Here is a 26584-nt window from a genome sequence, read left to right as displayed (position 1 = left end):
AGGTAGGCAGGCGGGCGGGCGCCGCGCGGCATTGTGGGCCTTTGGCGGAAAGATGGCTCCCCTCAGCCGGGCCCTGCTGGCCGTCCGCAGTTGGAGCCGCTTTTGCGCCGGCCGGCGGGCGCTCTCCGACGGACCCAGCGCCGCCTCGGGATGGCAGCTCTACGGGGCGCTTTGCCTGCAGCGGAGGCCGCTCCTCGCGCAGCCGCCCAGCCCGGAAGAGGAGGAAATGGCCGGGCTGACCCAGCAGGTGGGCGAGGCTGGAGCCGCGCGCTGCCCGGGGACTTGGCTAGGGTGGGTTGGGTGGAAGATTTAAGAAGCCCTGATCTGAACTACGGTAGTATTGTCAACATTATATTCCTAAAAACTTTCCATAACTGGAAAGTACAATAATGCCTGTAAACAGGCATATACATAGAATAAAGGCTACTGCTAAGCTTGTAAGCCGCCCTGAGTCTTCGGAGAAGGGCGGGATATAAATGGGATTAAAATAAATAAAAATAAAACATATCTTTTCTCTGAAGAAAGGACCTCTTTGGTAGAGTGACCAGTGAGACTTAAAATATGAAAACCTGAGAACTGTTGCTGTGGAGAATCTCAAACCAGATGGACCAATGCCTGTATAGTGCTAAGCCATAGTTTTTATTTAATTGTGATTTACTGAACTAGGGATAGCGTGACAGGCAGTACCATAAACGAATGTCTTGACTTCGGGATGGTCCGGGTTTGCAAATATTACTCTTAAGGTGCGTGTACCAGCAAGCTAGACTCTACAACTTGTTTTTCTTTTCAGATAGAGGTAGAGAAAAGCTTGTATTCAGACCACGAACTCAGAGGTTTCACCGAGGATGAGCTGCTGCGTCAAAGGAATAAAGAAAAATACGATATTCCTGAGAAGATTGTCCTGGTCCAAGATATTGAAGACGCATGGGAACAGAAATTTCAGAAGTTTAAACCTGCCCCACGGATAACAGGTTCATATCCATGCTTTTCCCCACTAAGTTTGCTGAATATGTTTGGTTATAGCTGAATGTAAATTGGGAGAACTATGTGCTCGACCATTAAAGGAGAAATCAGCATTTTTCAAGTCAGGTGGCAAAGGCCACAATCTTTTTTTTTTTTTAAATCATTTCAGAGTGCAAATTTCCACAAAAACCTAAATTACAAAAAAGGCAGATTCTGGTTTGAGAATTCGGTAGAAAGCTTCTTGGGCAGTCCGAAAGCAAACCAGTTACAAAGAGAGGTGGCGGTTTCTTTCTTAATTCTTCCTCTTTTTTTTTTAGTATGTGAAAGTGTCAGTCATGCTTCACTCTGAATTTCTGCATTGAACACAGAGGCCTCATCCCATAATATTCCTTTGCTTTTCTGATGCTGATGAAAGCAGGGCGCAGGCAATGTGTGGAAAAGAGAGTGACTTTTGGTATACTTTTAGTTGGGTGGAAGGTGGGGAGAGAGAGGAGAAACAGTATCTAGTCCAAAGCAGAATTCATTATATATAGGGAAAGGAGAAACCTTGTGACTTCCAAAGAGTAATAATAATAAAATATGCACATGGAGATAACTCATGAGAAAATATGATTGAAGGTTCATTGTGCCAAACTTAAAATACCAATCTGGTCCTGATGAGTACATTCTTCCTTCAGGTTTCACACTGTAAGAAGTCATTTCATTTTTCCCTTATGTGGAAAAGTGGCAGTGAGGTGGTTCAGTGGTTAAAACGGGCTTGTTGGTTCTAAACCTAATATGCCCTAATAAGCAGGCATATACATAGAATGAAGGCTACTGCTAAGCTTGTAAGCCGCCCTGAGTCTTCGGAGAAGGGCGGGATATAAATGGAATTAAAATAAAAATTAAAAATAAACCTGGCAGTCCAGATTCGAGACCCGAGCATCACACAGCTGGGTGAGCCCCCGTCCTCGCTCCAGCTCCTGCCCACCTAGCAGTTCGAAAGCATGCAAATGAGAGTAGATAAATAGGTGCCACCTTGGTGGGAAGGTAACAGAACTCACATGAAATCATGCTGGGCACATGACTGTGAAAATGTCTTCAGACAGTGCTGGCTCAATGGCCTTGAAACAGAGATAAGCTAGCAACGACTAACAGACTAAAATCCTCACTGGGACTCCTTATGTGGAAGACCATGTGATTAATTCCATCCAAGGCCGATCAATTTCTAATGACCTTTGTTAACACTAGATCAGCTAGTCACAAGCTACCAACATTAAGGATGCTGAATATTAATAGGATGAAAAATATATGCGTGCTTAACTGCAATGTATGGTTTTAAATTTCACATCTTTAAATATTAAATATCTTCAGAAGAATCTCCCTTACATCCAGTAAGCACCATCCGGGACTGGTTGTCCTTTCTGATTTGAAAGAATGAACTTGTGGATAATTTTTCTGCTTTTTCCCTTGGAGGCATTTCCCACTCACAATAGGCAACTCACTAAGTGGCTGTCACCCGCTCTTGTAAAGCATCTGTCTGGTTGGTCTCCAGGCTGGCTAAAACCAAACTGCTTTTACTGTTTTCAACTGTCAGGAATAGGTATGATTAAGCCTGGCTGAATCTAGGTAATGGCCAAGTTGAACTGAATGACATTCTGTAATTTTATTTTGTGTGTGTGCTGCTTCAAGATGGCTGATTGTACAAGGCTGCTGTGCCTTAGATGTGATTTTTGTCAAGATCTTCGCAAAATCAAAGCCAATGTTAAGCAAGTCACTGGGTGGAAATTGGGTATTGAAATGATCTCCATTACTACTTTCTAAAAAATAAATATAGATGCTGTTGCTATCACCTGAAGTAGGAATGCATTGTGCAACCAGTTCAATTTGTAAATTACATCTGGTGGCAAGTTCTCTTGGTCATTTGAGGTGTATCTGTTGATTAGCTGAATACTTTTAATACTAAATTTCTTTCTGAGCAGAGGCTGACCAAAACAATGACCGGACCTCTTTGAACAGGAAGTTGGACCAGAATTTGCTGCTGCTGGTTAAGCAGAAATTTGGAGAGGAGGATATATGGCTGCTGCCCCAGACAGAATGGCAACAAGGAGAGACATTGCGAAACACAGTAGAACGGGTCTTGGTTACCCTTCCAGGTCAGTGACATATCTATATTCTTTAAAATTTCTTCTCTTTTCCCTTCTCTTTCTTTATGTACTTTCAGTTTCCTCCTCGTGTTCTTAAATATATACTGTGTTTCCCTGAAAACAAGACCTACCCCCAAAATAAGCCCTAGCTTGGTCTTGGGGGTGGGGGTGGGCCTAATATAAGTCCTACCCCAAAAATAAGCCCTAGTTTGGGGCGAGGCACGCACCTAAAAATCAAGCTGGGTTGGGGGTGTGGAGCTGTCCCACGCACCCCGCACCTGGTCACCTGGCAGCCAGGTCTCTCCTTGCCAGCCCACTTCTTCTGCAGTGTCCCCAGGCCTGCATTTTGCAGTCAGAGGCCTTTCCAGAAGGCCTCTGCAGCCAAGAACTGAGCCATGGATTGAATCCATTACTCGGTTATTGGCTGCAGAGGCCTTCTGGAAAGGCCTTTGCGAAATGCAGGCCGGAGCTGCATTCTCGGCTGTAGAATGAAACTGCTCCTTTGGCCACAGAAGAAGTGGACCGGCTGGGGGAGGGGTTGTCATTGCCAGAGGTGAGTGGAAAAGCGCCCCCCCCCCAAAAGTAAGACCTGGTACCTCTTTTGGAGGCAAAAAAAATAAATAAGACCCAGTCTTATTTTCAGGGAAACACGGTAGTGCACTGTGCTTTTTCATTTTTGAGATTTTGTGCTGGGAATTTTATGCCCAATACCAACTATTCTTTTGCAGCCTTGGCCTAATGTCTGGGATTTGAAAAACATTGTGCTTTTTCCTCCAAAAACGTTCAAGGGTGGGGATGATCACAAATAATGATTGTATTTGTATGGAAGGGGTAAACCAAAATTCTTGGTTTCTTGTGTTTTAAGCCAGCCCGCAGAGCTTACTATTTAATTCTACTTTCTCTTTCCCTTTATAGAAAGAAAGAAAAATCAGTCCAGAAATATTTAAATTGGCATTACATTCAAGCTAAGGATTATAGTTTACTGCTAGCAGACAAGCCAGGATTTGAGAGTGAATAACAATGCAGGGCTTGTCTGGAAAACGGCTTAGATAGAGTGGTAAATTGAACATTTGTGGCTTGTAGCTTTGGAGGCAGGAAATTTCATTCTTGCAATTTGTTATTTGTGCATTAACCTGTTGAGAACCCAGCTATTGTGCATCATGAGCCATGGTTTAATGGAACAACATGATGTGTGAATCCTATTCAGTTGCAGTGTAACCATAGTTAAATAGCAATAGCACTTAGACTTATATACCGCTTCACAGTGCTTTACAGCCCTCTCTAAGCGGTTTACAGAGTCAGCACATTGCCCCCTAACAGTCTGGGTCCTCATTTTATCAACCTCAGACGGATGGAAGGCTGAGTCAACCTTGAGCCGGTTAGGATCGAATTCCTGGCAGTGAGCAGAGTCAGCCTGCAATACTGCATTTTAACCACTGCACCACCATGGCAGAATGGCTTAGTGCAACAGAAATTAAGTCAATGTTAACAACTGAAGAAGCTTGGATGAGGAGCAAAACGTCTTCAAAGAAAAACAAACCAAGAAAGTCCGGTTACCTTTTGGAAAAATACCTTTGGGGCAACCATGATCTGAATGATTGAGAACCTCCATAGTCAATATCAGAAAGCACGTTGGAATTGAAGGAAAGCACTTTTTAAAAAAGGGGTTGCGGTAAGGGACAGGGACGAAAATATTGTTTGCTTTCGTTGTATTCACCAGGTTGTTGCCTTTGTCTTTTTTTTTCTTATCCATCTTCTGAACCTGCTAAGGAATCCAGATGCAGGCCAAGTTCCTAGGAAATGCACCCTGTGGCTTTTACAAGTTCAAGTTCCCCAAGGCCATCCGCTCCGAGACCAAGACTGGAGGAAAAGTGTTCTTCTTCAAAGCCTTCTTGGAGGGCAGCCCCCAGCTGTCATCCCAGGAGACAGTGGACTACTTGTGGGTCAGCAAAGGAGAGCTGGGGGACTACTTGAAACCTGCCTATCATTCCCAGGTTTCCCGTTTCTTAGTGGACATCTGAATCCTAGAGCTACTATTCCTCTTCTGCCAGCATCAGTGTGGAAAGTAACAGGAGTCACGTCACTTGGATGGAGGAGATGGCGCCGTTTGTGCTTTGTACGTGTAGAGGCCACGTTGGGTCCAGGAGAATAAGGATAATAAAATAAATACCAAATAAGCAAGCCAAGAAATGGCGACATCTATGTTTTAAGCTGTCTGGTGTCTTCATTTTCGCACAGCGCAAACAGCGGTCTAAGGCGCATAGCTGGTAAGACTGCAGACTATAGCTAGGCCAGGGGTAGGCAACCTTGGCTCTTTTATGACTTGTGGACTTCAAGTCCACAAGTCATAAAAGAGCCAAGGTTGCCTACCCCTGGGCTAGGCTAACAAATCCATTCTCTGGGTTACCCAATGAGGATACTGGTCTGATGAAAGCAGCTTCTTTGTTACTGGGACATCAGGCTTTCCTAAGGATGTGTGTGTGTAGGGGGGAGGTGTAAGAAAAAAAAAACAGGGTCTGCAGAACATGCTGCCGTGAGTCGAGGACATGCAGATACCATGAGGCAGGTGGATTGGAACAATCCAGCAGATGGAGAGATGGAATGGGCAGTGTGCCCTGTTCCTCCACAATTTGCTGGATTTAATGGTAGGCTACCTGTTTTCAATCGAGAGATGCATCGTTTGATTTACCGTATGCACCACTCTGGAGCTGATAGTGGCCTTTGGAGCATTCCCTCAATACATGAGTAGCGAAAGAAACTATGGCTGCATTCGCACACCCTTGTGCAGCTGAACGAAGCTCTCAATTCTTGTTGGATTTGCAAGTGAATCTGAATCATAAACTATAGTACTTGATCAAATGATACACATTCAGGGTGTGTTATGTCATTTTGCTCCCCCCCCCCGCCTTTCCTCCCAAATCCTCCTGTGTTTGCCAGGTTGTTTGCGGATGGGGACTTCTTGTCTACGATCAAGAAAGTGTTGCTACCACAATGGAGTAGCATAGAGATGTGGGCTTGCATAAGTTAAGCTGTGCGGCCATTGGAAGAGACAGTTCTGACCTTGTCTTCCTTTCCTAATACGCCATCATGCCAAGGGAAGGGTGTGCGTGCTTGTCACATTCTCCCCTGGTGCGTTGCAGACTATGGAGGGGAAACGTCCAAATGTAAGGCATCCACTTGGTTGAGCAAAAGGCAAATTTGAGATGGAGTTTTGTTCTTTACGAGGAAGTGGGGTGTGTTTTCAGTAGAAACTCGTGCTCTTCTCTAAGCTGGCAAATGAGAACTGATTAGTGGATGCATTTTTGGTCTCATTGGTTAGGAAGGAGCAATCTCTTGTAGGTTTGTCAACTGTTTCCAAACATTGTAGGCTTGCAAAAAAAAATCGCTTCAATAACATCCTTATTACCTGAAAGAGTAGCTTGTTTATATCCTACTAAGAGCCGTGGCGGCACAGTGGTTAGAATGTGAGCTAATTCTTCCAATTGCCAGCAGTTCGATTCTGACCGGCTCAAGGTTGACTCAGCTTTCTAACCATCCAAGGACGGTAAAATGAGGACCCAGATTGTTGGGGGCAATAGGCTGACTCTGTAAGTAAACCTTTTAGAGAGGGGCTGTAAAGCACTAGGAAGCGGTAGATAAGTCTGCTATTGCTTTTTCTTTTTTAAGAAAAACTGTAGTTGGAAGATCTGGTCTTGAGATAAATAGAAGATATCATCTGGAACTCCAGAGGGAGACATGACCAATTTTATTTGTGCAACCAAGGTTGTCTAGAGTACTGTTGTAATAATACTGAAACTCCAGGCTTATTGCTTCCTCTGGACAGTGGTGCAGAACAGAACATGATGAGTCTCCTAAAATGGATTCAAAGCGGAAGATGTTTATACATAGTGTAATAGTATAGTTTGGGATCTCCTTTAATCATGAAACAATATCTTGTCTTCTGTAGTCTTTGGCCCCCCTATAAATCAAATAAACTTACCTTTTAGTGTCAGCTTCATCTCAGATTTGCAAGCAATAGGAAATAAAATAAACTCCCAGCTCTTAAAATGGGATGTTTGTAATCAGGATGTTTTCAAATAGGATGTTTGTCCTTTGTTTTTGTTTTTTGGCAGTAACACGCACGCACACACACACACACACACATAAAAAAGATCCACGTTTCAATTACTTAAGTACCATTGCAGGGACTACAAAAATAATGGAGTAATTGGCAGAGACATTAGATCATCCACTTGGGAGTTTGTCTTGCTAGTGCTCCCAAATTTTAAAAGAAGAAAAGGGGAAAGAAAAAGCAAAACCTTTAAACCCCCCCACCCCCCCACCCCCCGTGCTGCAAGCTATCTGAAGTGCAGTATGTCAGCTTTTTATTTTGTAAAATCCAGGCTGCTGTTGCCAAGCTGTAGGGTTGCAATAAATAAAAGATACTTCTACACACCAACCTTCCTGTGTTCTGAAAACACCCCAGGAGACTCCTTAGGGACTCAGCTCAGCTGCTGAGACTTGGACAAGCAGAGCAATTGCAGACGGTGGAGGGAAAAATAAAAAGAGGTAAGGATGGATTTGAGCCAAAGAACTATAAATTAGTTTCCCCAAGGTCTGGTATAACTAAAGCCTCTCCTGATGGGTGGGTGAGGAGAAGGAGGTTAAAAACAGCAGACTATGGCTAAGCACAGGGCATGACAAAGTTTGTTTGTGTGCGTCCCCGTCGTCCCCCCCCTCCCCCCAGCTTGGCTTGAGTCCTGATGCAGAGTTGAGTGTGAGGCCGCTGGGGTGATACCAGATCTGGAGAGTGGTGAACAATGACTGTTGAGGCTTGAGTAACTTGTGCCCCTTTTCCACAAGCCCAAAGTCACCCTGCCTGCTTTCATGTCTACGGTGGTAGAACTCGTGTCTCTCTCTGTCCTATCTGTCTCTCTGTCTTTCTATATTTCTATATCTAGACAAGGATGATTAGGGCAGAGGTCCCCAACCTTTTGGGCACCAGGGACCGGTTCCGTGGAAAGAGGTTTTTCCGCGGACTGGAGGGTGGGTGGTTTTGTGTGCTGCCTGCATCCCATGGATGGGCCTTTGCTACGGACCGGTTGCTGGCATGCTGTGGCCCTGTACTGGTCCATGGACCAGGCGTTGGGGACCCCTGGATCAGGGGACTGGAGGCTAAAACATATAAGGAATGGTTGCTGGAATTGGGGATGTCTAGTCTAATGAAGAGAAGGATGAGGGGGGACATGATAGCAGTGTTCCAATATCTCAGGGGCTGCCCCAAAGAAGAGGGAGTCAAGCTATTCTCCAAAGCACCTGAAGGCAGGACAAGAAGCAACGGGTGGAAACTAATCAAGGAGAGAAGCAACCTAGAACTAAGGAGAAACTTCCTGACAGTTAGAACAATTAACAAGTGGAACGGCTTGCCACCAGAAGCTGTGAATGCTCTAACCCTGGAGGTTTTCACGAAGAGACTGGACAGCCATTTGTCTGAAATGGTATAGGGTTTCCTGCCTGAGCAGGGGGTTGGACTGGATGACCTCCCTTCCAACTATTGTTGTTGTTGTTGTTGTCTCGCCATAGGTATGAAAGTAATCTGGGTGACCATATATAGACACTTTTGCCTCCCTGTGTTCAGGATTATGTATGTCTAATACCCCAATTTTTGATATTCAGCTGCCTGCAAAGCTTTATCTTCTCTTTCAAAGATGTCGGCCTTTTCTCTGGCTTTCCAAGATGTATTTTAGCCGGATCTCTTGCATTCCCGCCCCCCCCCCGCCCTTGCCTCATCTACTTATAAAAAGCAAAGCTTATTCAAATCAAGCCCCATCTGTTATGTTTGCTTTACTGCACTCTTGCAGGATTGAGGGAAGTGGGGGAGAGAGCTAGTTTTCTTGGCAGCCTTCTCCACATTTAAAATACACCAAGACTCTTAAAAAAAAAGTTTAGGTTGTAAATTCTTCCCTATCGGAAGCCTGCAGGCTTTTGGATGAGATTTTTTCTTTCTTTCTTTCTTTTGCTGACCATTTCTGAGAATTGGGGGCTTGTTTCTTTTCCTTTCTACGAGTTGGCATCTGCGCTCAGAAAGGGGCCAACGATGGAAAAAGGAATTCCATTCACGGGGGCCAGATGGCGCAGCCGTTCAAGGCAGGGATGCTCAAAGCTTTCAAACATCTCTTTCCCAGATTAAATATGCCTAATGAGGAATACCGGGTTGGCTGCCAAGGAACGCTTGCATAGTGAAAAGGGATTGTGAGAAGTGTGTCACATTCCGTTCCATTTCTGGAAAGCTTGGTCTAGGTGCTTTGACCTTCAATTATCCATGGGAACATTAGCCTTTCCCAAATTTGATGCCCTCCAGACACAATAACTCTTAGAATTCCCCATTCAGGATTAATGCCTGCATGTCTGTCTGTCTGTCTGTCTGTCCTTCCGTCCGTCCATCATCTATCTATCTATCTATCTATCTATCTATCTATCTATCTATCTATCTATCTATCTATCTATCTATCTATCTATCTATCTATCTATCTCAGAGGCTGCCTGCTTCCTCCTTCAAAAGACTTTGGAACACTTACCGGTACCTTTTTAAAAGCTAAGGAAGAATTAAATGAGGAATATAATCATGTATATATCTGAAATAAAACCATACGTAAGACACAAAAGAAAAATCAACATTCACAGAACATCATCAGAGTGGGAGCCATATGGATCTTGGAGAGATGCAAGTGCTAGGACAGTGAAATCATCTTCTGAGGTCCCAATAGATGGCATTAATTGTGGGGACTGAAGCACATTCACTTTTCCTGAACTTACAGGAAGGGTAGAAACAAGGATTGGACACAAGTGCTCCCTCAAATGACCGCCCTACGTTGTGAAGGGCTTTATAGATAATAACCAGCATCTTGAATTACACTTGGAAGCCATCTGAGGACCAGTCCATCCATGGTGATAACCTATCACTGCCCATGCTGCCTTATTGTAGATTATTCAGCAATAGCATCCAAATAATATGGGGGTTGCAATTCTAATTTTCAGAACGACAACAGGTAGAGGAAAGGTTGATCTGTTGAGCAGTTTAATATAAAAAGAAGGGGCACAACTCAGTTCAGAAACCATGTTTGACTTAGTTTCTGTCTTAACTAGTGGTGGGATTCAGCCGGTTCGCACCACTTCAGCAGAACTGGTAGCTAATTTTTTTTGTTGCCCAGGTCCAGAACAGACTTCCGGAAGCGGTATCCACACAGAAGAACCAGTTGTTCCCATATTTGAATCCCACCACTGGTCCTAACCCATTTGCTAGATGTGCAAGAGACACTAAATCATAAACTAATCAAATGGGCTGGGTTTGTACCATGAGCTAAAATGAACCAAGATTAGCATACTGTGCAAATGTACCTAACAGGTACCTTAACAGATGTGACTGTGTGGGATATATGTTATCTGACTCAACTCTTTTTGTTGAGATCATCCACAGAACCTCTGAGGAATCTTTGGATTCTTTGGTACACAATCTGAAGAGCCTATTTCCCCCCCTTTTTTTTCCTTCAGGACCTGAATCCTCAATCTGACGTACTACAGTTACAGCTGGAACTGCAGCTGCTAGAATAGCCAGTAAAGGTAAAGGTAAAGGTTCCCCTGCACTTGCGTGCTAGTCGTTTCCAACTCTAGGGGCCGGTGCTCATCTCCGTTTCAAAGCCGAAGAGCCAGCGCTTGTCCGAGGACGTCTCCGTGGTCATGTGGCCAGCATGAGTAGACGCCAAAGGCGCACGGAACGCTGTTACCTTCCCACCGGAGTGGTCCCTATTTTTCTACTTGCATTTTTACGTGCTTTCGAACTGCTAGGTTGACAGAAGCTGGGACGAGTAACAGGCGCTCACTCTGTTACGCGGCACTCGGGATTCGACCCGCCAAACTGCCGACCTTCTGATCGACAAGCTCAGCGTCCTAACCCACTGCTAGCCCCCTAAAAAAAAAAAAAGCTCTGGGTGACATAGTTGTGGTGGCAACCATTTCTCCAGACCTGTTACCCATATGGGCCTAGGATCCAGAGACCCTGGAGGTAGCTGAGCTTATAATAATGCTTGTGTCAAGGTTGACAGGCGAAGCAGCTCTAATTCTGCTCACAGCTTGACAAAGAAGCCAAGGGATGTGTGGATGAGTATAATTGGAAGGTGTGGGAAGCTGGGAGGGAGAAAAGGAATTTACACAAGCAGTTTGCAGCCTGATAAAATCCCGCAACCTCAAGGTCAGAAGCTGAAGACTTTGGAAAGGGGCAGGCTATTTCTCAAAATAAAATGCTGATCCTGGATTGGTGGGCAGTGGTAACCTGGGCTGCCTGGGGAAAGAAAAAGGGTCGTTGTTTTTTTTTTTTACTATGCTGCGCTTTGCTTCAAAAGCTCAGGAACGGCTTCACTTCTGCGCCTGTCTGGATCTGTCAGTAAAGTTTTACTCTTGGTAATAAAAATGTCCCAGGAGTTTCCTTTCGCTGTGCATGCCATCCGGACAGTTGACAGCTTGTCTGCCAATTCTGACTAGTAAAGTTTATCCGTGGAGCTGGACTCTTTATTTGACAGTGACAGAAGTTGACACTCGGTGGGAGAAATGCTGAGAAATCACCTGCAAGAGTCATACCTGTCTTCTCTCTCTCTCTTTTTTTGCAGGGGACATCAGGAAAGTGAGCCCTATAACCTTCACATCTGGTTTCATCAAACGGAGAAAGAAGAATGTTGTTCCTCAAACTTCCTGGTCCCAGGCTATTCAGAGGTGGCACACCAGTCCTTTTATATGCTCGTTCTCCTTATTATGTTCCACCTTGGAAATTCAGATTCCCCCTTTCATTATATTGTGGGAGTCCAGCTGAGATCTTGGCTTTCTGAAGACAAGTGCTTGTGGGCTTTTGCAGCATCAGATACACTTCAGATTTGCTGCCTGCTTTCTCCCTTTCCTTTGCCTCCTTGTTGCTGGGTGTGCTCCCTTACTTTCATCTATCAAAGTAATGACACATCATATTTATCAGCCCAGGAGCAAAAAAGTAACTAAGTATAATTGTCATTTAATAGGGCAGATCAGACCCTAACCCTAATCTCTGCTTCGCAGCAACGGAAGCCTTCTTCTGGTGTGTTTATCCAGAGTGTATGTTAGCACACGATATGGGCTTCCTAGTTGGTAGGAGGTGGGTGTCGCAATACATTGACTTGCAAAATAAGTCTTTTGTCCCCCAGATCCTAACTTGCAAAAATAAATAAATAAATAAATAAATAAATAGAAAGCTTGAGTTGGACATCAGGGCAAAAATAACAGAAAACAGAGTTGGAAAAGAAAGACCTTGGAGATCTTCTACCCCCTGCTCGGACAGGAAACCCTATACCAGTTCAGACAAATGGTTTTCCAATCTCTTCTTAAAAACCTCCCGTTTTGGAACATCCACTAATATTACTTCCTCCTCCTGTTTTTCCCTATAGCAACAACCCTGTGAGATGGGTTGGGTGGAGGAAGAGGGATTGGCTCAAAGTCTCCCAGATAGCTTTGGTGCCTAAGGCAGGACTAGGACTCACGCTCTCCTGGTAATTGGCCGAAAGTCACCCAGGTGACTTTCATGCCTAAGGTGAGACTGGGACTCACTATCTCCTAGTGGGAGGCCAGCAGCTTAACTACTAGACCATGGGTAGGCAACCTTGGCTCTTTTATGACTCGTGGACCTCAACTCCCAGAATTCCTGAGCTAGCATGGCTCAGCATGGAAACCTCTCCATTTCCCCTCAGCGTGGCTGGCTGAGGAATTCTGGGAGTTGAAGTCCACGAGTCATAAAGCGGCCTAGGCCAGGGGTAGGCAACCTTGGCTCTTTTATGACTCGTGGACCTCAACTCCCAGAATTCCTGAGCTAGCATGGCTCAGCATGGAAACCTCTCCATTTCCCCTCAGCGTGGCTGGCTGAGGAATTCTGGGAGTTGAAGTCCACGAGTCATAAAGCGGCCTAGGCCAGGGGTAGGCAACCTTGGCTCTTTTATGACTCGTGGACTTCAGCTCCCAGAATTCCTGAGCTAGCATGGCTCAGCATGGAAACCTCTCCATTTCCCCTGAGCGTGGCTGGCTGAGGAATTCTGGGAGTTGAAGTCCACGAGTCATAAAGCGGCCTAGGCCAGGGGTAGGCAACCTTGGCTCTTTTATGACTCGTGGACTTCAACTCCCAGAATTCCTGAGCTAGCATGGCTCAGCATGGAAACCTCTCCCTTTCCCCTCAGCGTGGCTGGCTGAGGAATTCTGGGAGTTGAAGTCCACGAGTCATAAAGCGGCCTAGGCCAGGGGTAGGCAACCTTGGCTCTTTTATGACTCGTGGACTTCAACTCCCAGAATTCCTCAGCCAGCATGGCTCAGCTTGGAAACTTCTCCATTTCCCCTCAGCGTGGCTGGCTCAGGAATTCTGGGAGTTGAAGTCCACGAGTCACAAAAGAGCCAAGGTTGCCTACCCGTGCACTAGACCAAACTGGCTCTCTTATCTTATGCTTCAAAGCCAGCTCAGTCATTAGGCAGAAAGAGGCAATTTACTGGAAAATTGGAAAAATTGGTTAAGGGGATCTGTGGGAAAGTAAGAAGGAAGCAGAGCTTCTCTGTTCTGCTGTGAAAGCAGCAAGGTTTGCTTTGGGTGATTTTCACTGGTTGGTTATTTGTTTGTTTGTTTATTCAATTTATAAGACTGCCAGTCTCAAACAAGCGACTCTGAGACCTTTTGTTCCAGCTGAGTTTACTTTTTCCTCTTTCTCTTTTTTTCTTTATGTCACATTTTTTTTTGTGTGGATTGCACACCTGAGAGCAAGGACAGCCTTGTTATTGATCTTTATATAAGTCACCCCGGGAACATTTTTCATCTGAACAGCAATGTAAAAATAGTTTAAACAAATACACTCTTTCAGATGAGGCCATATGTTCCAATTGTCAGGGATAGTTCCACGTTCCAGATACCTTCTCCATGAAAAACACAGTTCCTCTTCATTTATCCCTATTTTTGCCTTGGGGATGCCTTTTGAATCTACATCTGTTGCAAGAGCTATTCTTTCACAAGTTGTGATTTCATTGCCTGGGTCTCTGGAATTTAAAACTCTGAAAAGGAGGAAAGGATCACTTTATCTTGTTAATCACAGCCAGCTCCCAATTTTAGCAACCCCTTGGTATGGTTTTGGGGGAGCCAAGAAGGAAAGGAGAATGCCAACAAGAATGTTTTTGCAACTTAGCCTACAGTTACACAAAATAAACACCAAGCAAAGCATAAAATACGTTGTTGCAGGGGCGGAAAAATGTGCAGTTCAAAGAAGAGCAGATCAACAAATTGCATTAAGCTAGCTGGTGTATAAAATGATCGATCGCCATGGAAAAACATAAGCTGAATTGTACCCGTCTCTCGAATAGTACATGCTTCAGATCGGTGCTTCTTTTGAGGATATAAAACAAGTGTAGAAAGACTGCAAGTACAGGTAGCGCTCGGCCTACCACCACACCTGAGCCCAAACTTTCTGTTGCTAAGTGAGACATTCGTTAAGTGAGTTTAGCCCCATTTTACGACTTTTCTTGCCACACTTGTTAAGTAAAGCATTGCATTTGTTGAGTTAGCAACACGGTTGTTAAGTGAATCTGGCTTCCCCATTGACTTTGCTTGTCAGAAGGTCGCAAAAGGGGGAATCACATGATCCGGGGACGCTGCGACCATCATAAATATGAGTCACTTGCCAAGCTGCTGATTTTTGATCACGTGACCGTGGAGACGGTGCAACGGTCGTAAATATGAAAATGGTCATAGGCCACTTTTGGGAGTGCCTTTATAACTTCGAGCCCTCATTAAACAAACCTGTACTGTTTTTAATGGTCCTCTTGATTGTTTCGGATATGATGCAGTTGGTGCACTAAAAAATGGGCTCCCGTTGTGGCCATTTCTGGATAAGGAGGCCTTGCTCATGGTGACTCACGCCAGACCTATGGAACCGCTTGCCGGTCGAGCTCCGGATGGCCCCCGACCTTCGCTCCTTCCGGCGCGATCTCAAAACCTTCTTTTTTGAACAAGCTGGCCGGGGATGGGGTTGGGGTTGGGTTTTTTATAAATTAGTTTTAACTTTTAATATGTATTAATTATTACGGGCATAGTTGTTTAATCACTTTTTAATTTTTGTATCCTGTTTTTTATTATATATTGCCCTGTTCACTGCCCTGAGTTCTTCGGGAGAAGGGCGGTATACAAATTAAATTATTAAATTATTAAAATTAAATTTGAACCTCGTGGCTGGTCTACTGCACTGTAGTCCATTTGAGTCCACGCTCGAAGACCAATATTTGAAAGTTTCTATTCAGCATATGGCACCCTGTGTAGTTGTGGATGTTTCTGGATTTATTGGCATGGCACCATTACTGAGGGAGCTGTACTGGCTGTCAGTTAGTTTTTGGTGACAATTCAAGGTATGGGTTGTCACTGTTAAACTTATATATATGGCTTAGAGGCTAGAAGTTTTTAAGATTGACTGCCCTGGATTGATTTTTGTCCATCTGGTGGAATGGCTAAAGGAAGACTTTGTGAGACAATATCATCTCCAAAAATCCCATAGTTGAATCTTCTGGGTGATAGCCTATTATGGAATATCCTGCCTTCAGGTATCCAGAATAGGTTTTTTTTCCTTCTTATGTTTCCAAAATGCTATATAAATTTGGCTCTTCGTGGCAATATCTGCAAGCTCTTATGGCTTCCATTTTCCAGATAAGGAAAACAGGAGTTATTGCATTGCATCACAAGTTCTCCTTTGAGGCATGTGGTCAATCTTGCAATGCATCTAGGAAAGGGGTGGGACTTGCATCATGTTGCTGGCTGCATCACTCTGACACCACCACCCCTTCCTCTCCATAAATGCTGCGGATCTTCAGATAGGCTTTTGGGGATAAATGAAGATCATGTTACTATCACATTGAGTTGAGGGGACGTAATTTTTTAGAATTGTTTTGCTTATTTTCCTTCTCTCTACAATATGCATTATATAGAGAGCTGTTATGATTGGTGGTGTTGCATACAAAGAAATCAATAATTCACACCACACACAAACTTAATCTGGTTGATGCAGGGAACCAGAAACTAACCAAAGCTGCCAGTTTGCACTTGAGCGGAGTGGTATAAGGTCCCCTGTCTTGAGCAGGGGGTTGGACTAGAAGTCCTCTAAGGTCCCTTCCAGTCCTATGATTCTATATTCTGTGTTCTAATCTACTTTCCCAAAAGCAAAGTAAAGTTAACGCTAAGCTAAGATTACAATGCTGTGCAAATACGGCTGTTAGGAATTTAACTATCTTCTTGAGCACATGAACACAGCTTGTGAACCTTAAACATCTATTTCTATACCATTATTGGATGGACATAGTTGCATCCATCATCATTTTCTTCTTGTTTGAGAAGTGCCCCTGACCCAGTGTTCTGTTGAAGGTTATGACTAAGGTATGTGCCTCAATTCTATACTTCTAGATGGTGACAAGAGTCAAGTGGTAAATCTCATCCTTAAATACTACCATTACTACTAAATTGTAAATGTTCAGCCACGTTTTGGTCATATCTCAATGATTGCTGGATTAAGAGCATATGTCTCAAACTAGTATGCCATTATCAAATTTCCCAGCTTGTCGGTGTGATGGTGATTGGCGCCGTACATGGCAAAGCTAGCATGTAGAGCATTTGACAAGAACCAGATAGCAATTGTCTGTCAGTTAGATAATGGAGTATAAACCAGCCAGTGTGTTTACCCAGGCCTAAGCCAGCATCCTACATTTCATCTTCCTCCTATTTCACATTCTGCTCCTCTTGCTTTTTTGGTGTAATATGGACACTTTCCAAAATTAATTTCAGCACCGACACATGGATAGTTTCCCACAGTGCTTACTAAGCAACTTTTCCTTGACAAGTTACTTTTGTTCAAATACGAACACAGTGCACCCAAGAGGAATCTGGAGGCTGCGGAGCCATCTCTGGATAATTGCTCTTTTGTGTGAGCTCCTGGGCATCGGTGACTTGCGAGGAAGGAAAACAAGACACGAACAGAAAGCTGTGTGATATTGTGCATGCTCTGTGTTCTTTACAAAGATCAAGCTCTGGTAATTCTACACCAGGGAAAATTTCAGAAAGGAAAATTTTGTTAGCATATAAATACTGGCTGCTTTCATACATGACACAGATTTTTTTTAAAGGAAAACCCTGACTTTTTCACTATGCTATAATTTGCATGGTTCACATCGACTAATCCATAACCATTATGGGTTTATAGATTGTATATTACATACCACAATGACAGATTATGCATTATATACAGATTATATATTATATACTTAATATATAGATTATAATAGATTACATATTGTACACAGTAATGTGTTTTGGGTTTGCGCAACAAAGTTAATTCCAAAGAAGCAATTCCTAGATTGACATGATGTGTGCTATGAATTCATCTATGGAATCCAAGAGCTGGTTTACATATCAATAGATCATAGTTTATTTGGGAAGCAACAATGAAATGGATCTTGTACATTAACCCAGCCAGAAATATCTGTGGTGATTCTTCCTTCTCCTTCTCCTTCTCCTTCTCCTTCTTCTCCTTCTTCTCCTCCTTCTCCTCCTCCTCCTCCTCCTCCTCCTCCTCCACCACCACCACCACCACCACCACCATTTGGTTTTACATTTGGGCACCTATTCAGGACATCATATAACATTCCATGGCAGAAAGAAACCATCTACAGTGTAATTTCATGGATTGTGTTTATCCAGGGATTATCCAGGACCCAGATTGTTGGGGGCAATTAAGCTGACTTTGTAATAATGCCGCTTGGGGTGTGTGTGAAAGCCCTAACAAGCAGGCATATACATAGAATGAAGGCTACTGCTAAGCTTGTAAGCCGCCCTGAGTCTTCGGAGAAGGGCGGGATATAAATGTAATTAAAAAAAATCACTGATGGTGCGTTAAACAGGTGTGATGGTGATTGGCGCCGTATAGTATGCTTAAACCATACCATAGTTTATTTATATGTGACTTAGTACCACCTGACCCCAACAATAATTTATGGCTTTGAGTCTAATATGAATCAATTTAATTGTATATTGAGAAAATTATAGTTCAGGAATGCATAGGTTAGTAGTTTGTCTGAACCCAATCAGGAATTCTTAAAAGCACCCATCCAGTTTCTGCTTAATATCATCTCATCATCACTTTCTGGTGACATCTTCCACTGCAAAACAACTTCCACTATGAAGCTTTTAATGTTAATCAAATCTTTTCCTTGCAATTTGAACTCAGAAAGCGGCCCCTTTCTCCACAGTCTGTTGATACCCAGAGCTTTCTAGATTCTAGAACCATGATATTCAAACTGTGTTCCCTGAAGTACTTGGTGCTCTCTGAGCGTGGTTGTTTTCTTGCAGATGTTTTATTATCCAATGTGAGAATGATCCAGGTGTTCTACAGGGCAGTTGCTGTTTATATTGTATAAAATGTACAATGTTACTGCAACATTAATTGTCCCATTTTCTTACACACACACACACACGTTTGAAGATCAGCCTTCTAGAGCAGGGGTCCCCAACCTCCGGTCCGTGGACCAGTACTGGGCCACAGCATGCCAGCAACTGGTCTGCACAAACAAGCAAAGCCCCATCCGCGGGATGCAGGCAGCACCTAAAACCACGCCCCCTCTGGTCCACGGAAAAACCTGTCTCCACGGAACCGGTCCCTGGTGCCCAAAAGGTTGGGGACCTCTGCTCTAGAGCGAAGAAAGTCTGACCAATTGACCAATCCAGTTCTCATACGCAATCAGATTATAACAGCAAAATCGGTTTCACTGAGCCAGGATTTTGCTCGTTGTTTCCATGGCATAATAAGAGGAATAATTCAGGTTGAGCATCTCATGTGTCAGAGACAAGGATGGGTTGGAACCGACCACATGCATGTTCTCCCTCTCTTCTGCTTGGTTTGTTTGTACCATTTTAAACAAACAAGATTGAGTTGGTGTTCAGTGTTTCTATAAATGGAAATCTCTGGGCCATCTCCTGCTGTGGAATAGGTGGCCCAGATAAAAAGCAAGCAAGCAGCTAAGCAAGGAAAGGACAATCAATTAATCAGGCCAGGAAATCTTTCTTCTCTGCAGAGCTTCACCAAGAGCTTGCTATTAACTCTCTAGCCTTGGAACCTCCAGTGTGATGGGCACTTATCTACCTGATTTCTCATACAGTTTTAACGTTTCTTGTAAATAAAGTGTATTTATTTATTTATGGTAATTATCTGAAAGCAAAGTGCTAGCTTCCGGCATCAACTTCATTTACTAAGTCTGTCTTAGAGTTGTTGAGATAAATAAAGCAATGATAACATGTCATCTGGCAAGATTCCTTCAAGAAGGACAACCTGAACAATGGAATTAAAAACAGCTGAATCCAGAACTGAGAAGACTGTTTTATTTATCTCACCAAATCTGTATTGTAGACTAAGGCGAGGAGGAAAGTTTTGCCCAGGCTTATCTGTGTTCATCGTTGTTTAGCCATTTCCAACACTTTGGGACCCAATGAATGTCATTTTGTCAGAGTTGTCTTTTAGTTTACTGTTATCAGGGACAGCTTCTTTGAGTTCTTTTAAGATCAAGTTTGTGACAGTTATCTGGCCATTTTATCTTCCGTAGGTCTCTCTCTTTTTTTTTGATTGCCTTCGATTTTTTCCCCCAGCATCAGGATCTTCCCCAATTACTTTTGCCTTCACATTATGTGTCTAAAATATCTAAGTTTTAACTTCATTATTACTGCTTATCGTGAGCTGACCGGTTTTATATCTTTTGAATCATTGGTTCTTTTTTTGCAGTCCATCATTCTCTCAACAATTTTCTCCAGCACCACAAATCTTTTGTCCTTGCTCTTCTCTCTTCCAGTCCCTTAGTAACTTTGGGGCTTTTCATTATTTTTTTTTATGACACTGTAATCCCTCTAGGGATGCGGTGGCTCAGTGGGTTAGGACGCTGAGCTTGTCGATCAGAAGATCGGCAGTTTGGCGGGTCGAATCCCGAGTGCCGCATAACAGAATGAGCACCTGTTACTCGTCCCAGCTTCTGCCAACCTAGCAGTTCGAAAGCACGTAAAAATGCAAGTAGAAAAATAGGGACCACTACGGTGGGAAGGTAACAGCGTTCTGTGCCCCTTTGGCGTCTAGTCATGCCGGCCACATGACCACAGAGACGTCCTCGGACAAGCACTGGCTCTTCGGCTTTGAAACGGAGATGAGCACCGGCCCCTAGAGTCGGAAACGACTAGCACGCATGTGCGGGGGAACCTTTACCTTTACCTAATCCCTTTAATCGGGGTGGAGTCAGGGCAACTGAATGGTGCTGAGCATTTGCTGACTGGATACCCTTCTGGATGCCTATGCAGAGTTCACAGCAAATGTTTTCTTTTTGCAACCTGATAAACATCTGTCACTGCCTAGGATTGAACTTGAGGTGAATGTCTTCACCTCTAGGCCACCACTTTGCTCATTTCTGGGCTTTGCATACCGTACAACTTTGTTGTAGCAATATTTTCTAGAGACCCTTTCACTTCATTCTTTAAGTCTTTATTGATTATTGATTAGCCCTTGGGTCATATCAAAGTGCAAAGTTCCAGCAACAAATTGTTACTAAAATTTGATAAAGCCAATTTAAAATGGAATTTGATAAAATACAATTTAAAATGGAATTTGATAAAGTACAATTTAAAATGGAATTAAAATACAATACAATTTAAGATGAAATAGTAATAAAATACAATCTTAAATAAAATTGTAATAATGTACAATCATTTAAGATATAAAATATGATAACATTATATTTCGGAGTCGCCCTTGCAATCTACCCAACCAGTCCCACATACGCAGATCTCAACCAGATCATTTTGTTTAAGTACTGTGCTACATTAAATGTTATTTTTCAAGTTCTGGCCGGACATAAGGTAAGTTATTTTGATATGGGGATCCCAATGGGTTATTCGTTTGGTATATAGACCAAGATACCTGTCTCTCACCCTCTTGTACAGGCAAGCCTTTCACTTCACTTTCCACGATGCTCGGGTTTAATTCACTGACCAAACCTTTATGTCTGTTATTTCATTGGGGATATTTTTGTACTGTTCCTCCATCTTATACCTACCTACCTTCGTTCTTGATCTGATATATCTTTGCCTTCTTTATTTTTTATTAGGTCCATCTTTGCCTTCCTGCTTCTCTCTTGAAGGTTGTTTGCACTGGCAAATTGTCTTTTGCTTTCTTCAGCTGTTTTCAATATGTCAGCAGGCAGCTACGGTGCCTTTTGCTTTTTAAAGACGGTCACAAGTTTTGAGATTGAAGCCTTTATATCTATTATTTACCTTTACTGCCTAATTCTGAAAGTATCCCTGAGGCCCATTCTTGTTGGCCTGATGATTTCCCCCCCCCCCGCTTTAATTTAATAGCAATTTTGCAAATATGTGATATCAACCATAGTCGGCATCAGGTTTTGTTTGTGATGACAAGAACAGAAATTCTCCAATTTCACTTGCACTTCATATACTCAATTTCATCCCCTTATTCGTCCAATGGTGTCCATGTGTACAGCCATCTCCTAGGCTATTGGGAAAAAAAACATTTGCTATAAACATTGAATGTTCTTGGCTGAGATCTTTCAGTCTGTCTCTACTTTCGCTTTTACACCATAAGCAAATTTCCCCATTATTCCAGATGTTTCCTCTGTTCCAGCTTTAGCACTCCAGCTGCCTATAATTAATACATCATTTTTTTTAATCGTATCACTAAGGCACTACAAGTCACTGTAGAACTGCTGTCCTGGGACTGAACCCTATTTTAGGTCTTCATAATATTGATGGACTTATCTTGTACCAAGATTGGTTCAATTATGAAGGAGGTTTCATGTGAGCACTGACTCTGATACTTTTTTGTATGTCATGGTTACTTCATTTCTTCTATTTTTCTGGTTTGTAGTAAAAATAAAAATAAAAAAATCTGATGCTCATCTGAGTGAAGTGATTCATTCTAGACCATTTTAGTTTGCTGGATCCCAGAAAGTTTGTGTTCAATCTTGAGATTTGTGCTTAGACAACCTCAAGTTTTTTCTTGGGTCATGGTCATGACATTCCAGTGGTATATATCCTGGGTTGTATAAACAGAGGCATAGAATCAAGATCACACAAAGTATTAGTAGTGCTTTTGTAAAGCCCTAGTAAGACCACACCTCAAATGCTGCAGCCAATTTTGGTCAGCATATCACAAAAAAGATCTTGAGAGTCTGGAAAAAAAATCAGAGAAGAGCAACTAAGATGATCAAAGGCCTGGAGACTAAAACATACGAAGAACGGCTGCAGGACTTGGGTTTGGCCAGTCTAAAGAAAAGGGGAGACACAATAGCTGTATTCCAGTATCTGAGCACCAGAGGGAAGGAAGAGAAACAAGAAGCTGATCAAAGAGAGAAGCAACCTGGAATTAAGGAGAAACTTCCTGACAGTGATGACAATCAACCAGTGGAACAGCTTGCCTCCAGAAATCATGGGCGCTCCATCACTGGAGATTTTCAAGAGGAGACTGGACATTCACCTGTCTGAGACAGTATAGGTTCTCCTGCTTAAGCAGCGGGCTGGACTAGAAGACCTCCAAGGTCCCTTCCAGCTCTATTCAATTCTATATTTCTTTGCTGCTTCAAATTTTCATTTTGCCAGTGGGGACATCAGCAGCTAAACATCCTTTCAGCTTAAGTTTAGCTACATCATAAAACATTACTGTTATTCATGCCTGCTCTCTGCTTGTTAGATACGTTATGACTGAGGGAAGGGTACTCAAAATTACATTCTGACATTCTCGTGTGATTATCTATTTGGTGTTCCTTGGCCAAAAGTGAGTTTCCATTTCTTACTTCAGTGGACTGTGTTTAGTCTTATTCCTCATCTACGGACCTGTTCATCAAGGATGTGCCTTCTGAAATGTATACTTCCAATCATTTAGTTCATAGCATCATTGGAAGCTCAAACACCATCACTACAAAGTAACAGTCATATATCATATTGATAATGATAATAATAACAACAACAATAACAATAACAATAATAATAATAAGTAGAAGTTGGAAGGGACCTTGGAGGTCATCTAGTCCAACCCCCTGCTCAGGCAGGAAACCCTATATGATTTCAGACAAATGGCTGTCCAGTCTCTTCTTAAAAACTTCCAGTGTTGGAGCATTCACCACTTCTGGAGGCAGGTTGTTCCACTGGTTAATTGTTCTAACTGTCAGGAAGTTTCTCCTTAGTTCTAGGTTGCTTCTCTCCTTGACTAGTTTCCATCCATTGCTTCTGGAGAATAGCTTGACTCCCTCTTTTGGGGGGCAGTCCCTGAAAGATTGGAACACTGCTATCATGTCACCCCTCACCCTTCTCTTTGTTAAACTAGACATACCCAATTCCAGCAACTGTTCCTTGTAAGTTTTAGCCTCCAGTCCCCCAATCATCTTTGTTGCCCTTCTCTGCGCTCTTTCCAGAGTCTCAACATCTTTTTTACATCGTGGTGAACAACACTGGATGCAGTATTCCAGGTGTGGCCTTACCAAGGCATTGTAAAGTGGTATTAGTACTTCACGTGATCTTACTTATTTAATCTAGTGAAGTCAAAGCTCTAACAATTTCATTCATACCACTTGTTAAATATTGACCTTTGTTAGTTTCCTTAGTGTATTGCATAAATTCAACTTGTTTGTTTAATTGGGGGTTCAATAATTGCACAATTCTGGGGACTGGGTTCAACATGTTACAGAATTACAACTCTGCTCTTGAAGAAGAGACAATGAAAGAGATTCCTTAAGAGAAGGTAAGAGCTGCAGAAGGGTATTTAATGGGATTTAGCCACTGCGACTTAGATTTGAGGTTTTAAACTACTAGCTTCCCAATCCTTTTGTTAATGTGACCTGATGCTAAGGATCACTGGATTTGCGAACAAGAAGAGAAAGGTTTACGGTGGTTTTGCACACTATGCAAATTGTGTTTTCCCCCCTTAAACTGCAGTTCAAAAGCTATGGCTAAATGTGATGCCCCAACACAGAGATTGCTGTTTTATTCAAGCCTGGTGCAAGGCTTCGAGTGCTATGTGGAGCCAGCCAGTAGTGGCTTATTTAATAACCATCCTTAAAACTCAATATAACCAGGAATTGAGCCTCACTCGCAGTTGGGTGAATCTAAGTGGCCTTTTTCTAAAGGTCCCATCTCCTGTTCAGCCGAGGATCCACAGACCCAGAGTGTAGTAAGTCACCAACTGACAAAACAGCCCCACGACTGTGGAATTGGCAGACACCCGCTTTTGCCTTTGCCAATTTCTTCTAAGTAGTTTTCAGCAAAAAAAAAAAAAGGGGGGGGGATTACCAGGAACTTGTCAGAGGTCTTTCGGGGAAGGGGAGAATTAGTCTCATGGCTCAGAAATGTTCTCTTCCATGGGATTACACAATAATGCATATGGAACAAGGTTGCCCTAAGCCAGGTTTATGGATTATTTCAAAATGAAATTTCCTGTAATCTCCACTATCTGGCATCTCTAACCAGACTGTGGCCAGCCAACCTCTTGCAAGAGTGAGGTGGCAAGCAATTTGCCAGCACCAGGCTTTTTTGGCCAGAGGTCCAAACCAGACCTTAATCAAAAACTTATTCTAAAAGAAGAATGTGAATCAGCTAGGGGTCCAAGCGGTGCCTCATTTCTGCTTATCCTTTGCCTTTCAAAGCAGATGGCTTATCCCCAGGCCCATCGTGATACGTGAGCACAGACGTGGCGTGACTTCTAAGCCCATCGTTCTAATTGCTCTGATTCGCTTCTTTGTCCCCCTCTGCTTGCCGGCTGCTGGTGCATATGGAAATTGTCTCTTTATTTAGGATTTTGAACCTGCCCAACCCGAATGGCCCTGAACAGGAACGGCAACAGGAATAACACATTAGAAGGCAATTTAAGCTGCTTTCGTTCTCAGTCATTTCCCCTAGTTCCCCACCCTTCCACATGGCTCCAGGTATTGCCAGTCTTATGAATATTCATCTCCTTTGGAAGAGTGAGGACCAATAGATATTTGGAAACATCTGCTTATTTGCAAATATATGCAGGTAGAAGCCGGATAAGGATAAATAGCACAGAACTTCTGTCGAACAGCAAATCTATTGCTTGGTGTCAGTTGTGCAGAGAAAGAAATGCTTTCTTTCTGCTCTAGATAATCCTAACAGCTTTATAAAGGTAAAGGTAAAGGTTCTCCCGCACATGCGTGCTAGTCGTTTCTGACTCTAGGGGCCGGTGCTCATCTCCGTTTCAAAGCCGAAGAGCCAGCGCTTGTCCGAGGACGTCTCCGTGGTCATGTGGCCGGCATGACTAGATGCCAAAGGCACACGGAACGCTGTTACCTTCCCACCGGAGTGGTCCCTATTTTTCTACTTGCATTTTGACGTGCTTTTGAACTGCTAGGTTGGCAGAAGCTGGGACGAGTAATAGGCGGCACTCGGGATTCGACCCGCCAAACTGCCAACTGTCTGATCGACAAGCTCAGCATCCTAAACCACTGAGCCACCACTTTATACTTCATACTAAATCATTTGCTTATTGGCTGAACAGAAGAGAACTGAAAAGAATTCGTCAACATATCTAAAGTTTCAGATAAGAGGTTTTCCTTTTATCAATTCAGGTCGTCAGTTGTATTTTTAGAAGATTTTATTTTATTTTATTAGTATTGGTTTTTAATGAACAAAAAAAGGAAAAAAAGAGAAAAATATAAAAATAATAGTGATATGTACATTGTCAAACAGAAACATCTGGACTTTCTTGTTTTTCTTTGAAGACATTTCGCTTCTCATCCAAGAAGCTTCTGAGCTTCAGTCAGAGCTGAAGAAGCTTCTTGGATGAGAAGCAAAACGTCTTCAAAGAAAAACAAGAAAGTCCAGTTGCCTCTTGAAAAAAGCACCTTTGGGACAACCATGACCTGGATGACGGAGAATCTCCGTACACGTCAAACAGAAAACATACAAAGTTCAATAACGAAAAAAGTGAAAAAATAACAAAAAGAGAAACATAGGATGCCTCCTTACAACAAGTCACAATTTTATGTCTAGTGCAAATATTCATCAAGATGAATCTATTTCTGATACCTTTATGCAACTATTTTTTTAATCTCCTGTATTCTCTGTTTTCCCATATTTCATTATACTTGTCTATACAAAGTCTATGTCCATTGGCAATTCGTTCATACAAGTCCAATCAGGTCTTCAATCCATTGGGTGAAAGGGGCCCTAGATTTATTTTTCCAATGCTGCAATATCAATCTTTTGGCCAGAGAAGTCCACGTATGGTGTCTGATTTTTTTGACCAAGGGCTTGTTCAAAGAGATTAACATAGAGCTTGTAGAGAGATTCAAATGGATCCAGTGAAATGGCTTAAACTGCAGATGTCAAAAGCATTATCCATAGTATTTAATGCTAGAAAATTAAGTCACTATTTTTGTGT

General features: G+C 42.9%; 1 protein-coding gene across 1 annotated transcript; it reads left to right on the top strand.

Annotated features, from left to right (window-relative positions):
* The first annotated feature begins 11 nt into the window (after positions 1-11).
* MRPL46 (mitochondrial ribosomal protein L46) lies at positions 12-5299 on the top strand. The gene is made up of 4 exons (XM_081337466.1): positions 12-247; positions 791-971; positions 2925-3098; positions 4860-5299. The coding sequence occupies exons 1-4, from the start codon at positions 53-55 to the stop codon at positions 5108-5110; spliced, it is 801 nt and encodes a 266-aa protein (XP_081193592.1). The 5' UTR covers positions 12-52; the 3' UTR covers positions 5111-5299.
* The last annotated feature ends 21285 nt before the right edge of the window (positions 5300-26584 follow it).

The sequence above is a fragment of the Vipera berus genome, assembly GCF_964194415.1.
Source record: "Vipera berus genome assembly, chromosome: 12".
Lineage (NCBI taxonomy): Eukaryota > Metazoa > Chordata > Lepidosauria > Squamata > Viperidae > Vipera > Vipera berus.
This window is presented reverse-complemented; position numbering and strand designations above follow the sequence as displayed.